This window comes from Pagrus major, chromosome 11 (assembly GCF_040436345.1).
Source record: "Pagrus major chromosome 11, Pma_NU_1.0".
NCBI lineage: Eukaryota > Metazoa > Chordata > Actinopteri > Spariformes > Sparidae > Pagrus > Pagrus major.
In genome coordinates this window covers 19,091,166-19,103,008 of record NC_133225.1, presented here as the reverse complement: position 1 = coordinate 19,103,008, position 11,843 = coordinate 19,091,166, and the positions used below count along the sequence as shown (strand labels likewise).

At 45.2% G+C, this 11,843-nt stretch overlaps 1 protein-coding gene across 2 annotated transcripts; it reads right to left on the bottom strand.

Annotated features, from left to right (window-relative positions):
• Positions 1-8,794: 8,794 nt before the first annotated feature.
• Positions 8,795-10,435, bottom strand: her6 (hairy-related 6). 2 transcript variants are annotated; one of them, XM_073476583.1, is made up of 4 exons: positions 10,119-10,435; positions 9,855-9,950; positions 9,653-9,740; positions 8,795-9,499 (listed from the first exon to the last, which is right to left on the bottom strand). In XM_073476583.1, the coding sequence occupies exons 1-4, from the start codon at positions 10,224-10,226 to the stop codon at positions 8,958-8,960; spliced, it is 834 nt and encodes a 277-aa protein (XP_073332684.1). In that variant the 5' UTR covers positions 10,227-10,435; the 3' UTR covers positions 8,795-8,957. The 2 variants fall into 2 exon arrangements, with proteins under 2 accessions (XP_073332684.1, XP_073332683.1); XM_073476582.1 differs by having other exon boundaries at positions 8,795-9,496; positions 10,119-10,398.
• Positions 10,436-11,843: the final 1,408 nt, after the last annotated feature.

The window sequence follows — 11,843 nt, the reverse complement described above, 5'->3', positions numbered from 1 at the left end:
CAAATCTTTGAACATAAAAATGTTATTCACAGAACAAAGTTTGCTTAACATGTCTATCTCAAATTTGCTACAGTTCATATGTGTGTGCAACTCCAGTTGCTATTCAAATAGAAACTAGAAAAGGTTTGACAGGTTATTTAACATACAGAACATTTAATAACAACTTTTTTGAAAATTAATTAGTTTCTCACATTTTTGGAAAACAAATGTCGGCCATTTGGTGGATTTTATGTTTTTCTGACTTATATGTATGCTAGTAAACTGAATATCTTTGATTTTTACACAGTTTGTGGAATAAAATAAGCAAGCTGAAAATGTCACCTCGAGCTCCAGGCAGTACTGTAGTCAAGACCACCTAAACCGAGACCAAGTCATGGCCAAGTCCAGAGTGTCTCAAGACCGAGACCAGTGCGAGTCCCACAATGCTTGAGGAACATGCAAATCATAGGCAGCCCCAAAATTGATCTGAAAGAGTGGTTTTGAAACAGACCGATCTCATGTACTCTAACATTCTCCAGCACTAGCGCTGGGAAACTACAGTATAATCAGCATTTTTCAACACTTATACCAATTTAAGATAGAAACTGTTTATCTATGTTTGTTTATTTTTCTATATTTTAATGTATGGGTGAAGATAGAAAGTGTATGTATGCATGTACTTTATATGCGCATGCACTCTATACTGTTTGTTTCTCCTACCTCTCTCCTGTCTCTTATTTGTTTTCCAGTGTATTTGTGTATTCATATTATCATTGATAATTAAGTTAATATTACCGAAAAAATAACTTGACTGTAACATATTGGACATGTTGAGAGAAATGGACTGTGTATACATATAAAACTTGTATTGAATTAGAATAAAATCCAGTGTCAATGCAAAAGTACATGAAAATGATGAAAACAGAAAAGTATGTATGGAAACACAGAGGACCGTACTACAGATAGTCTAAAGAGCTGCACACACCCAACAGTAAAACACATCAAAGTAGGTTCCTCCGCAGAGTTTCTTCTTTCAGAGCACGTTACCATCATTTCCCATGCTGAAGTGTGAGCCGTTAAATCAAAGAACACAAACAAAACTGTTTGCACAGTCGAGACTTAATCCATCAGTTTCTGTGCAGACACCTCCCTCCTCTGTATCCCATGCTCCTGTGTGTGTGGCCTTGATGTTAACATTACATCATTAACATCATCATCATGACTTTACTACAACAACAGCCAGTGTGTTGATTCACTGACATCAAACTCTCTGACTCCATCCCAGCTCCATCAGAGTGAAAAAGAGCTGGACATCCGGACCCGTTTGATGTATCCAAGGGTCAAAAAAATCTGGTTTCTCTTTCCCTTCATCTCGAAGGGGCCCGAGCCTCTGGAGCGGAGGGGCTGTTAAAAGCAGGAAAATAAAACCAGCCACGCGAGGGCAGAGCTCGTAGATCATACAGCCAAAGAGCGTGTAAGTTGAGTGTGTTCAGGGTGTGTTTCGCTCTCTTGCTGCACTTCACAAGTCTCCATGGGCCACGTTAATTGAGCTCAGCCTCACTTGCATGTGCAAAGAGACACAAAAACACCACACAAAAACCATGATGTAGAGTGAGAGTAGTAGCTGGTGAGCTCACCAAAAGACACACATACTGGAGATGAACTCAGAGCAGGTACCTACTGTAATCTCTCGCTCTCACACACACATACAGCAGTACGAAATGCAGTAAATCATCTCGACATCCTGCCATATGAAAACACACATATGGGACGTAACCAGATTCAGACTGCATAGTAGTATATTATACTTTATGCGCAAAAAAGGATCATCACGCCAACTCTGTAACCTGTAGTTGACCCTGACCTCCGGCTTTCTGAAGACAGAGAGGAGGCAATCAAGGGCTCCAGACTGTAACCATTTAGTCCTATTTATGGAGACTGTGCGACTAAATTTTATAATTGGAAGCACCTTGCAAATATGCCTCCTGTGATTTTATTTTTTAAAATCATCATATCATACGGGGGACCACCCCAACAATAAAAACTATGAATGTGTTGTGTTGCAGTGGGGAGCACCAGTGCTACTGATTATCATTGCTGTCCAGTGATAAACATTTATCTCCACGTTTGTTGAATTAACAACTTTCAGAAAGATGACAGTAAATTAAGGTATGAAATATTGTGGTTCTTATAGGACATTACGTTGTCATGGGGTGGATATCATCAGATCACATACTACAGCATAAGCTCCATGATGACCTTAGATAATTAGATTTTAAAGTAACATGAATATTAGTTTACTCTTATTTCTGCTGCTAGGGGTCTCTCAATTCAAATAAAATAAATACCTAAGAATTGTGGGATCGTGGGAGTTGTTGTCTTCATCGTTAAACAATCTCCATTGCTGATGAAAATCTATCTGATGTGACTCAGGCAGAAATATATTCACAGACGTGGTGATGTTTCCAAAGTTGTAGACACTCTCTGACTCTCTTAAGCAACAGGTGACCATATGAAACCCACCGTTACCTTGAATAAAATTATGGATTTGTTTGGGTTTAAACATTGTTGGAAACATTTGGGATAATGTAAGTACACAACTCAACAAAATATATAACAAATGTTTAGTCAATTTCAGACATTTTAATGCAGAAATGTTACATATTATATCTCTCAGTTTGGCTCTTAAGGGCCTGAAAACGTATTGTAACGTAACATTTACCCTCTTCTTCGAATTAGCTTAACTTAACTGACACCAGCAATGTCTCTCGAGCACATATTAAATAACTCCCAATAAAAGCATAATATCAAAGTACACATTTCAAATTATTGTGGTTTATTATAATCTTTCCTTTTTGATTATGGTTTCCTGTTTTTTTCTGGGGACAAATATTGGGGGCCCTGACCCTGAGATCAGGAAACTTGGCTGTGAACGATGAAAGCAAGAGGCTCAGAAGTGCTTCATGAAGAACCTCTTTGTGCGATACCAAAACCAACCAAACTGTCACCGTTGGCAGTTGTTTGGACTTCGATGCGGTGGGAACTTGTTTGTCTGGTGTATTTGTTTGTTGTGATGGTCTCTGAGGAGGGAAACCCTCCCACTCAATTGGCCTTGGGATCCAGAGTAGCTGGAGGACAGGTCATACAAAGGCGCAGTGTGATGGGGTCATCACTGTCACCGCCCAGACTTTGGGGGGATGTGCCAACTTTGTAACTGACGGCTTCGTATGGTTGCCATGTCCTGCTCTCCTCAAGTCACCGTGCCCTAAAACCATCCACCAGAACCCCTCAACAACATGTTTACGAACCAAAACTGGGAGGATCGGCTATAGGGATGAAAAACTTCTAAAGGCTGGTGACTATAAAAGAAACAATCATCCAGCATCACAGGACCACCTTTGCTAGAGTCTTGTTTTTGAGAGTGTGTGAGAGGCTGGGCTGGTGAGAAACACTGTGGATTTACATAGCAGTCTGCGACTTCAAACGAGGTGGCTGACATTTGAATGGGCTGGTGGTGGGAGCCTCTGGTGGGGTTTTTGTTGCCATGCAGGGTGAGCCAAGGAAAGTGGGCACGCACACTGCTGGGATTTGTGTGTAGACAGCTTGTCCTGTTTACTGGGCCCACAGGTTACCATAGGAGCCCTGCGTGAACTGAGTGTGTGAGAGACAAAGAAAAGAGTGTGAGAGAGAAAGATAGTGAGACTGCGAGATGGAAGCATGAGGGGGGTAACGCCATGTAGAGTTAGACGGATACTGAGTCACCCGGTGCGCAGCTAACAGAGGACAGAACAACTCTGATGACTAAAGCACTAATAATAGGGGAGTGGAGATCAGGTCCATGAGACCTGCATGCCCTTATGAAAGCACATACACGTCATTTCAAGCTCCTTGCATCTGTTCTTGACTATAGCCGCTTTATGTATGAGTGATGTATAACATCGTTGTTTAATAGCTGCATGTGAGTCAGGAGCCACATCCATCCACTGTATGAAAGATGAAGTGTGAACTTTTGCTTTACCTAAATCAGCTACCATATTGTTTCTCATCTACAGCTGCAACCTTACACATGCACATAGTGCCGTCTGTCTTGTTTACACATTTACATGATTCTAAAGTGTGAGTATTTTCTGGTTTCTTTACTCCCCTGTGACAGTAAACTGAATATCTTTGGGATGAGGATGAAACAAGAGGACGAACCTGAGGACTTCATCTCAGGCTTCGAGGGACACTGTTTGACGTTTTTCTCCATTTTTCTGATGTCAATGTTCCCTCTACGGTAGTAATTCACATATTAACAACTGATGCAAGATGTCTCCATGTCTTCCCAGAAATCATTTTTTTTCTGACTTCTCTGATTTCAGTGAAAAACTGTATTCTTTCACCTCTTCAGGTCTGTAAAATCCCCTTAAAATGAAACACCTGGACAAGGAAAATCACTTTGTGGTTGAGCTGCTCACCAGTCCTGTCACGAAAATTAAGTTATCAACTTTTGGCACTTACCTTATCGACTTATTGATGTATGGACATGGCCCACTGTAATTGTGCCAAATGTTTCATATTTATTGAAGTCCAATTTTTGTCAACACATCCCAAGAGTTCATTTTAATATTATTAAGATTTAAAAAGTAATTGCTTTTTGAAAGGGTGTACTTGTATTATTATGCTACTACATTATTACATTAGTGATATAAAGTGGGATTAAAAGGACAGTCATAACGTTTATTGCAATCATTTCTGGAACAATATATGGTCCAACAAAAGTAGTTATCGTGACAGTCCTTTAATCTTAACACCTCATCAGCAAACTAACATTGTCAGAAATAGATATGGCTTCATTTTAAGGGATCACAAACCAAAAAGTTTGGGAACCACTGTTCTGCATAAGCTGTTAGGTCCCTGAGCCGTAGACACAATCCTGTGCATTTGGCTGCCGCTCACTCTGTAATTAGTTGATCTCAACATGTCACGCTGAAGCAGAAGAATAATCTAAAAAAGATCCTAAAATACGCCTGGACAACTGTGGCTAAACTTCTGACCACATCCAACCATAACAGTGTCAACCTCTCCAGGAATAAATGTTAGTTCAGCACACAGTGGACCAAAGGGAAGAAAGCTCCTGACAAGGAACACCTGTCTGAGTGAGTGTGTACTCTGGAATGAGTGTAAGCCTCTGGGACAGAGGGAGGGAAGCATGTGAGTGAGTGTGTGTCTGTCTGTGTATGAAATCTGCGCAAACACCCGCTCAGGGTCATACATGAGTCTGATGTAAACTTAATTCTAACTTTCCATTGTATTGTGTGCTTGGGTCAGGATTCAGACTGCATACACACACTGATCCACTTCCGCCCACACAGATCCAACTCTCTCCCCTCCCACAGCTTTCCCTTTCCCTGCTTGGCTGACGAGCCGTGCTGCCTGGCTCGGTGGCGGTTGCCCTGTCTATCAGTCTATTTCCAGGCTCAGGGCCCAGCGCCGAGGCAGGCAGTCAGTCAGTCAGGCGGTGTGGTGGAGGGCAGAGGGGTTGATGCGTGTGTCAGAGAGGCGCTCTCCCACATTCCCCCGGCGGCTGGCAGCAGGCCGGGCCTGCGGAGGGGGGTTCGCCTCTTTCTCACGACCTCTCAGGTTCCTGCGCTCATCTGGGAGCTATTCATTTCCTGCCAGAAAACAGCCTTCCCCTGCAACTGCAGGAGTAGGGAGGGGGGTGCAAGGGGATGGAGGGGAGAGGAGTTTGGCTTCAAAATGAGTCCAGGGCTTGGTACAGCAAGCCCTGGGCTTAAATCATAAAGCTCTCGCTTGTCTGGGCTGCAATCAAAGACAGCCTCAGTGACGGGCCGAGAGAGAGAGGGAGAGAGAGACAGAGGAACCATGAGTGAGAGAGGGAGAGAGCGGACCATATGGTAGCACTTAGGGAGCCAAGGAGGAAGCAGAGGGGCTTTTTTTCCCCTCCTTTCGCTCTCTGCATGCACGCGGAGTGTGGGAAAAGTTAATGGACACGCATGGCAGCTAACCCCCCGGTCGTGTTGTGACATGTGTGCGGTCACTCCGGCAGCTCGGCCACTGCACTGGGTAATTGGAGAGGCTCGTAAAGCTGTTCTCCAGAGGGGAAGAGACCACTGAAGATGTCGGTGGGTGGGGGGGGTGAAGGGAGGAAAGGAGGAAAAGGGGGAAAGGCGGTGAGGTGGGGTGGGAGGGCTCAGCAGCTGGGTGTTGTCCGGGTCACACCACGTGCCTCCCAGACGTCCCACGTCCAGCTGTGGCCCTGGGGCTCAGGGCAGGAAGCTCGACACCGGTCCGAGCACAGCTGGAATGCTGTGGGAATGCTCTGTGTGTGTGTGTGCGTGTGTGTGTGTGTGTGTGTGTGTGTGAGGAGAAGCTCTGGCTCACAGGAGGCCGACTGTTATCCCGTGTGGTAGGCCTTTCCTTGAACCCCCCACTCCCTCCACTTAACTCCCCACTACCTCACCCATTGTGCCCTTTGGCCAGGCATGTCCTCACCCAGCACCCTCCACAAACACACACACAAGACATATGCACGCACAGGCACGAGCACACACATGGCTTCAATCAAACGGGGATGCATGGCCCCCCGTAAAAAGGTGTGATGGAAATTCAAAATGATGGCACTTATCCACACTTTGTGCCTCTTAGCACACTGATAATTGCAAACACCTGCACCCCCTCCCCACACACACCCCCTTCAAAGGAGGGCCACACTCGGATAGCTGGAGGGGGCACACACACCTGGGCAGAGCAGAGCGCTACCACATGGCTCAGTGGCGAGGTGTTTAACGTGTCCTTCTGCTGTCAACCCAGCCCCCCCTGGCATCGAGGAACTCCCTCAGCTCTGATTGAAGACACAGCCTGCAGCTCTGCTCTGCTCTGCTCCACACTGTCAGGAGATGGGCTGCCGGCGACGATAAAGCAACAGCGGAAATCCTCATATTGATGATTTCTGGGCTTTTTTTAAACTCGATCACCTCAAACTGTTGGTTGGTTGTTTGTCTAATTAGTCTCCCAATTAGAGTCTTTTAAGGAGAAGGGGTCACTGAAGCATTTCTGCAGTGATAAGAGGCCGTGCCTGTGAGAGAAAAATTGGTGCAAAACATGAAAACAAAAGATTCAAGTGACATGTTTTGATGAAATGCTGTAATGGCTGCTATGACAACAAGGGTGCAAGGTTTTGTTTTGCATATTAAAGGGGAACTATGTAGTTTTGGAGAAGAAATGCAAACTCAGAATTTAAATATTTACAATATTAATGACGTAATAACACAAACTCAGAAATATTTATGCCTTCCATAACTGAATAAACAAGCTGTTCTCAGAGGACAATAAGGTGCCCAGAACACCATTTGACTCAGGCAGGGTCCGCCACATATAAACAAAGTAAAACAGTATGAAACTGTGTTGTCCTTTAAGGTCAGTTTGTTTTTTCAGTCATGAAAACAGAGAGAGTTTCTTTAGGCATAAGAAAATCCCAAATGCAAATGCACTTTTAAGCATTTCCTGCATTCTGGTGATTTTTATGCACCAATTTGTGCCTTTTTGGCATCAATTTATGGTGGAAACATCTATATTGATGTAAGTGGAAACTAAAGATTCAGGCGCCAAAGTGACAGTTCAAAATATTCTATAATGCAGTAAAGCTTTCATGCAAGTGGTTCGGCAAAATCTGCCACTTTCACGTTTTTGTGATTTTAGGGGACACACGCATTTGTGTTCCCTCCATTCCCTCCAGAATCTACGCTTATGTCTGACAAGTGAATCCAAGATAAAGAATAAATAGAATATAGATTAATAAATTCAATTAGATGGAGGCTGCGCTCTTTTTCATCTAAGTTGTACATCCACAGCAGCCATTCATGCTCCACTCATTGATCCAACAAGCACCAATCAGACTGCAATGCGCCTCTGCACTGCTAGATGGCGTAAGTGACCTCTGAAAAGCACCAGTAAAGTTTTGCACCAGCAAAGGTGAAACTGCTGCACATCAGCGGGAGGAAGAGCACTGCATGGTCTAACGCCGGAGTCTGATTGATCACAGAGCCGCTGTCTCCTGCCTGACTTACTTATTCAGATAATTAGACAACAAGTTACTGAGAGTGTGACTTACAGTGAGCGAGCATGTGCAGGGCTTTCGCTCCAAGACACTTTAATAGAGAGCATGCATGCCTCTTAATGAGCAGCACACTCATTTTCTGCAGAGATTGAACCACAAACACCAGACCTCCACGCGTAGCAATATTTCCTTTTTCATAGTTGCACAGAGTGCTACCGCTGATACTCTTTGCTCCAAAAGGTAAGAGGTTTTCAGCACCTCTATCCATTTCTGACCCGTGTTGCGTTCACTTGTTGATTAGACGAGTTCATGAAAAGTAATCTTCACAAAACAAATTGGATAACCGAGCTGAAAAAGCTTCTGCTTCCTCTCTAAAATGTCACTTTTGCTTTTATGCTCACGCGCGCGCGCGCGCACACACACACACACACACACACACACACACACACACACACACACACACACACACACACGAGTCCATATAATTAAGTTTAAGCGCCAAACAAACTACATCAACAAATTGTAATCCGTCATATTTGCAGTGTTACGCATTAATAACATCATGTTTAGTTTCCCCAACAAATAACGCAGGAACAAGCGCGTGTTTTTTTTGATATCTTTACAAATTTATTTGTCTTCCAAAACGAAGAACATCATAAGAGCATCGAACATATCTTTGGCATCACACAGTAAAAAAAAAAGACAACTCAAATATATAAAAAAAAATGCAGTGAACGGACTTCCACAATACAGATCTCATTTCAATATGAACTTTACTCCCTTGTTAGCTGTACAAATATAGTGCATACTCTTTCCATTTTACAAGAACAAAAACAGATTCAAAACAACTTTCTAACATTGAACAAAGAGAGAACTGTTAAGTGTCATTTTAAAGTCTTTATGGTCCTTTTTCCACTTTTCACCAGGGTCGCCACACTGAGTCCGAGTTGCCCGACGGGGCTCCGGGGGAAACCGCAGCCGGTACAGGGACCGGCGTGCCCACGTTGTTGGCGTACACCGGGATAACGGGGCCGTTCGGCGCAAATGCCGCATTAGGTATGAGGAATGCAAACTGTCCGTCTGTGGCAGGCACGATCTGGAAACCACCGTACACTTTGGTGGCGTCTGAAGGTAAATTAGCCGGCGATGAGCCTCCTTTACAGGACACCGCGTTCATGGGCAGGACCTGCGGTGACGAGCTGGGGATCTGCACCATGGACTGGCCGAAGGAGGGGTGGGTTGGTCCGGCGGTGGATGGGAGCTGGTGCTGGTGCTGATGCTGGCTGGGGTAGTTCATAGCGTTGATCTGGGTCATGCAGTTGGCCAAGTGGCCGAGGAGCCGCGTCCTGACCTCGGTGTTGACACCTTCGCAGGTGGACAGGAACCGGGTGACTTCATTCATGCACTCGCTGAAACCGGCACGATATTTTCCCAAGACTGTGGGGTCCGTGTTCAGGGCTGCTGCAGAGACACCAGAGAGGTATATTAAGTCAGGATGTAAAGCTTTTTTGTTTGTAGAATTTGTTAAAATCTGTAAAATTCTTGAAGCAAAGTTCAAGATATGCTCTAAAACGCACAGTCATGAGACAGATTAGTCCGGGAAATGCGACTTACCGGTCATCTGAGCCCTCTGGAGGTTCCGGAGATGCTTCACCGTCATCTCCAGGATGTCCGCCTTCTCCAGTTTAGAGTGTCTGGAGCTCTGGGGGGACGGAAAACACGCATGGTTAGGATTACGCGCTCACTTTCTCGCTGTTTGACAGCGGCAGTTTGGATATCTATTAATAACCAGGAGGACCGCTAAGTGCGTACTTACATCTTTTTTGAGCGCATCCAGGATGAGAGTTTTCAGCTGGCCCAAGCTCTCGTTGATTCTGGCTCTTCTCCTCTTTTCCATAATTGGCTTGGATGACTAAAGATGAAAACAAAATGACATTCATGTTTAGATTTCTCTTTCTTGATTCGTGCGTAAAAGTGAACCTCCTCGCTTTGGGATGAGGAGCAGAATAGTGTCCAAAAATAAAATGTTTCAGGCTTTCTGTCAGGTGGAATGATTTAAAAATAAATGCTTTATACCAACCTTTCTGTGTTCCGATGCTGTCTTGGGTTTATCGGGAGTTGTGTTCATGCTTGCCGGGGTTGCAGCGACCGGGGAGGAGGAGGTTTTTTCCATCATATCGGCAGGCATCTTTTTATCGGAAATATCCCACAAAACCACAGCAAATTACGATCCACTTGTGCAGGATAAAAGGACGATGAATGTGTTCAAAAGTCCCCTCTCTTTCTCTCTCACACACACAAAAATCCTGAGATATCAAGTTAGAATCCTTCAGAACGATGCGCAGCAGCTTCAGCGGCGGCGGCAGCAGCTACCAGGAGCGGATGCAGAGTCTCTCTGTCGGGCTCTCCGCGTGTGGCTTGTATTTATATCTCGCACTGCACGCGAACGGCTCGTGTGAAACTTCCCAAACTTTCTTTCCCACAGTAACTTTCCACCAATCAGGGCGAGGGACACGCGGCCCGAGGGAGGACGGCTCGTGGTCGGCGCCCTCCCATTGGTTGTTTGGCCGCTTGAGCTGGCGGCCAATGGCGCAAGGCCCGGGTTCAGGGCACAGCCGGGGAAACTGCCTTCAGTCTTCAATCATCGTAGCGTTTACATATTAACAGTGGAGCCGCTGACTGGGCACCAACACCAGGAGCGGACAGAGGACTTTTAATCCAGCAGAGGAGAGACAACAGAGGGAAATGTCATGATCAGATAATGAAATTTGTAAAAGAAAACACCAAAAATCACTAAGATTTATAACTTTTCTTCAGTCTTGTGCTGATTTTTGTTTTTGAACTTTTGCAGGGCGCATTAGGTGTCTTATATGAGTTTATAATTGTTCATTTAAAGGAAAAAGAAAGTAAAACTTTTGTTTTAAAAAAAAAACCCCACCACAGGGAAGTGGTGAAGGCTATCATGAAATCAGAGTTTCAGTTGTGTGCCAGGGAGGCACAAACAGGAGGCAGCAGTTTTGTTTTCCTTTCTACCAAACTTCACAGTTTCTGTTATAATATTAGTAGAAGAAGCAACTGTAGATGACTCAGAAGCCACAAAATCACACACAGACACACAGACACACACACACACACTGTAGTCCTACACTGACGTGCGCTCAGAGGGGGGGAGAGAATTAAACGCGCACACTCCATTTCCATGTTATTTACCACCGGAGTTCCCAACTCTGTGGTACAAATTTTGGCATTTAATCATCCGCCGGTGTTGTGAATGTGGAGCACGTGCCAGGATGTTTTATGAGCGCGGTGGTTGGAGGTTTGGCCGCCGGGCTGCCGGGGGGCCGCCGGGCCAGGGAGGAGGCTGGAGGCTGGAGAGTGGGTGAGGAAGAGAGGGGGGTGAGGGAGGGAGGGTGTGTGTGGCGGCGGCGGCGGCGGTGGTTTACATTAGAGGGGAAGGTAAATAGCAGCTGCTGTTTTAAAAGCCTGGGAAAACCACGCCTACAGAGAGAGCTGGATCGGGCTCCCTTATCGGAATGTGAGCCAGAGCAGAGATATTTCTGAGCCCGGAGAGCTCACACGATCACTCCTCCTCCTCCTCCTCCGCCTCCTCCTCCTCCTTACCCGCTTATGGTCGCTCGCCCCCACAGCGTTCAAGGCTTTTTTAGATTTCAGGTCATAATTTCATTTCCTTATCTTTATTGCTGTTGGAGAGACGCAGGGGCAGACGAGCCGTAAAGAGAGAGAAATAGGACCCATAATTGCGCCTTTGCCTACTAGTTTATTGACGGACAGCAGCTCTGTACTT